A 2,897-nucleotide genomic window follows, 5' to 3' on the forward strand; every position below is an offset into this window, starting at 1 on the left:
ATCAAATGACGTATTAAGTATTAACTTTTAAGATTTTTGATGTAATCCTTTTTGCAACACGTTTCTTAGTTTTTGTGACGTTTCTTTCATCACCATCATCAAGATAAATCTTTCAACTTGATATGGTGATATGGTGATGGCGATTTTTCTATTCTCATTGACAACTATATCTTCAATTTTTATCCTCACTTTTCGATCAATATTTTTTAAATAAAATCTTACAAAATACAATGAAATTGTTAGAAATTGATACATTATCATCTAAACAACAAGAAATTGAGCAAATTCCATGAATATCGGTTGGTCATGATTCATGAATGAGATGTTTGCATGTTTAGTTGCATAAGGCATAGTCATAACATATTTACACAATTATTTTTTATTTTTTTCTTTAGCTTTATTGATCAATTATTGATATCAACATGCTCTCACTAGGGTATTAGCCCAAGACTTGATTTTATGACATGTATGCATTTGTCGAGACCAATTGTTCACTTTTGGGAATAATCACTTCAATGTCTATCTATTCGATTATGTAACTTGTATGTAACACTTTAACACTAGATGACTTTTTAATGATGTAATTAGGAAATTTCCACTTGCTTCTTTTGTGATTATAAAGGTAATATTTAAAGTTTTTGTTTGTTGATATCTTCCGTTATACACGGTGTTACAATTGCAAAGCATCTGTGTAAATTTTGGAGGAAATGAAGAGGCATCGATTGTGGAATAATGCAAAGATGACAAATAAAAGAAAACAGGATTAATGTCATAAAACATTCTAGTTTAATAAGGGGAGTAAGACCAAACAAGTTCTATTATCACAGACGAAAACAAGAATGCAAAAATCATACTGTATATACATAAATAAAGATTCAAGAAAAACACACTACTCATCATCTTTGTATGGATACTCCTCTGGAACTTGTTTAAGAAGCTTCACTTGTAACTCAAATGCATCATCTCCTCTAAGCATATCCCTAATCCATGTGATTTCAGTCTTCATTGACACCTAAACATGTGGGAAAATATTTTTAAGTCAATGAAACTTGCTTTAATCTGAATGTGAAAAGGGTATTTCAGGAATTTGGTTATTAGAACATAGAGTCACATACCATCTCTAGGGCTCCCCTGACAACTCCACTTAAGATGTTGCAGTAATATAAACCTTGACAATTATCTGGAAGCTCAACAAAATCCACAAGTGGATTATCTTCCAAAATGAGACTGCAACAAGTTCCTTCATTATCCCAGTTTGTCACAGATGCAGTGACCCCTAAGAACATTTTGAAGCCAACCTGTTTGGAATCATAGAGCAAGAACACAAAGAGCGTCTAAGATTGTTGATAGATCATCCATCATCAATGGCAACGAGAGAAGATTTTAAGTGTGAACCTTTGCTATGACTTCAGCTGTCTCCCTAAAATCAACACATCTTGTGACATTAGATTTTGCAAGAAACTCATCAATTAGCCGGATTCCAATATTGTAACCCCTGATCATAGAACAAAAGATCAATGAGTATAGCAGAAGAAGAATACAGAAGCTGCGTAGATGTATGAAGTTGTAAGCGAAAAGAATTTTATAGAAGAATATAGATACATTTGATCGAGCTGCTTATTGACTTCCTCAACCTCCTCCAGATCTGTAAGCAATTGTCGCACGATCGCTCCATATGTCAGAGTGAACAGCTCGGCGTTCTGCGAACGATCAAAATTCAAAACCCACAAATTACGATAAAATTCTCGTAATTTCCAGATCGAAAAAAAAATTCAGTTTCGGAACCAGAATCGTAACTTCATAGACAGAAAAATTACCACGCGCTCGACGTTGGCGAAAATAGCGTCACCGGATCTTGGAACGGCAGGAGCCATCGGAGGTATACGATTTGTTGGTTAGCTATTGAACACGGATAGCAGGTCACCCTATATTCAATCTTGGAGCCTATAATAATGAAGTTTAACATCTATAATTTCCCGATCGAACAAAAATGAGACCTAGTTTCGGATGAAATACTAAATTGGGTCATAAACTTACTACAGGAAATGCGAGCATGTACCTGGATTGGATAGCGCCGGAGATATTCAACTTCAACCACTTCCACCGCCGATCTCTGGTTGTGACGAATTGCTATTGCAGGACGAGAGAGCCAAAGAGGAAAGTCTCCGAGTAGGAGTTGAGTAATCACTGCAGTCGGACAAAAGCCAGATGAAAAGCGATACGACGTCGTCGAATTTTGATTTTTCTAACAGGTCCATATATTTGAACAAAATTTGGGCCGATGGCCCAACACCCATGATCGTTTTAGCCCTTTAGGCCTATTTAATTATAAAACCTAAACCAGAGGCCATTAGGCGAATATGAATCATACCATGGTTTTAAAAGACGTGCCATGGTGTGCATTAAGGGCGTGACGTGAGATGTAGTGTAGCCATTACGAAACGTCTAAGGTGAGTTTGTTAGGTGCAACGTCCAAATAATGTGTCAATGCGTGCCTTAGCACGTTATGACGTAAGTTTTTGCTCAAGCGAATAGACTGACTTGTAACTTAGACAAAAAAAAAAAAAAACATATCCAACATATAGACGTCGGAAACACAATCAAACCCATAATAAAAAAGACTTCAGATCGAATCATATTGGATTGGGAAGTCTTTGGGCTGTCCAGAACAAGTCCCAGCTTACAACAAATTGTTAGTCTGCACGCAATCCGAGCCTCGTAGCGAATTAAGGTTTGTCTCTCAATAGTCGAATTTGTGGGTGATTGGTTTGGTCGTTGGATTTTCCAAAAAGTATGTATTGAAGGATTCTGCATCTTGAGTGCCTTGGTTGACCACTATTTGTTTGCCAGCCATATGAATTATTTTGAAATTAATAAGTGATTTAGGTGATGTAAAT

The 2,897-nt window shown here is 36.1% G+C and overlaps 1 protein-coding gene across 2 annotated transcripts; it reads right to left on the reverse strand.

Moving 5' to 3' along the window:
* Positions 1–748: 748 nt before the first annotated feature.
* Positions 749–2,216, reverse strand: LOC145063580 (uncharacterized). Of its 2 annotated transcripts, none has more exons than XM_079011174.1 (6): positions 2,060–2,216; positions 1,818–1,944; positions 1,603–1,700; positions 1,396–1,495; positions 1,116–1,298; positions 749–1,012 (listed from the first exon to the last, which is right to left on the reverse strand). In XM_079011174.1, the coding sequence occupies exons 2-6, from the start codon at positions 1,872–1,874 to the stop codon at positions 890–892; spliced, it is 561 nt and encodes a 186-aa protein (XP_078867300.1). In that variant the 5' UTR covers positions 1,875–1,944; positions 2,060–2,216; the 3' UTR covers positions 749–889. The 2 variants fall into 2 exon arrangements, with proteins under 2 accessions (XP_078867300.1, XP_078867301.1); XM_079011175.1 differs by having other exon boundaries at positions 2,038–2,212.
* Between the last annotated feature and the right edge of the window lie 681 nt (positions 2,217–2,897).

This window comes from Lactuca serriola, chromosome 7 (genome assembly GCF_051521515.1).
Source record: "Lactuca serriola cultivar US96UC23 chromosome 7, Lser_US96UC23_V15, whole genome shotgun sequence".
NCBI classification, from domain to species: Eukaryota; Viridiplantae; Streptophyta; class Magnoliopsida; order Asterales; family Asteraceae; genus Lactuca; species Lactuca serriola.

Coding starts and splice junctions, on each gene's coding strand:
- LOC145063580 (XM_079011174.1), bottom strand. CDS start 1,874: ATGGCTCCTGCCGTTCCAAGATCCGGTGACGCTATTTTCGCCAACGTC. Junction 1,496..1,602: donor AATAAGCAGCTCGATCAAAT/GTATCTATATTC, acceptor TTCTATGATCAG/GGGTTACAATATTGGAATCC. Junction 1,013..1,115: donor TCAGGGGAGCCCTAGAGATG/GTATGTGACTCT, acceptor CCACATGTTTAG/GTGTCAATGAAGACTGAAAT.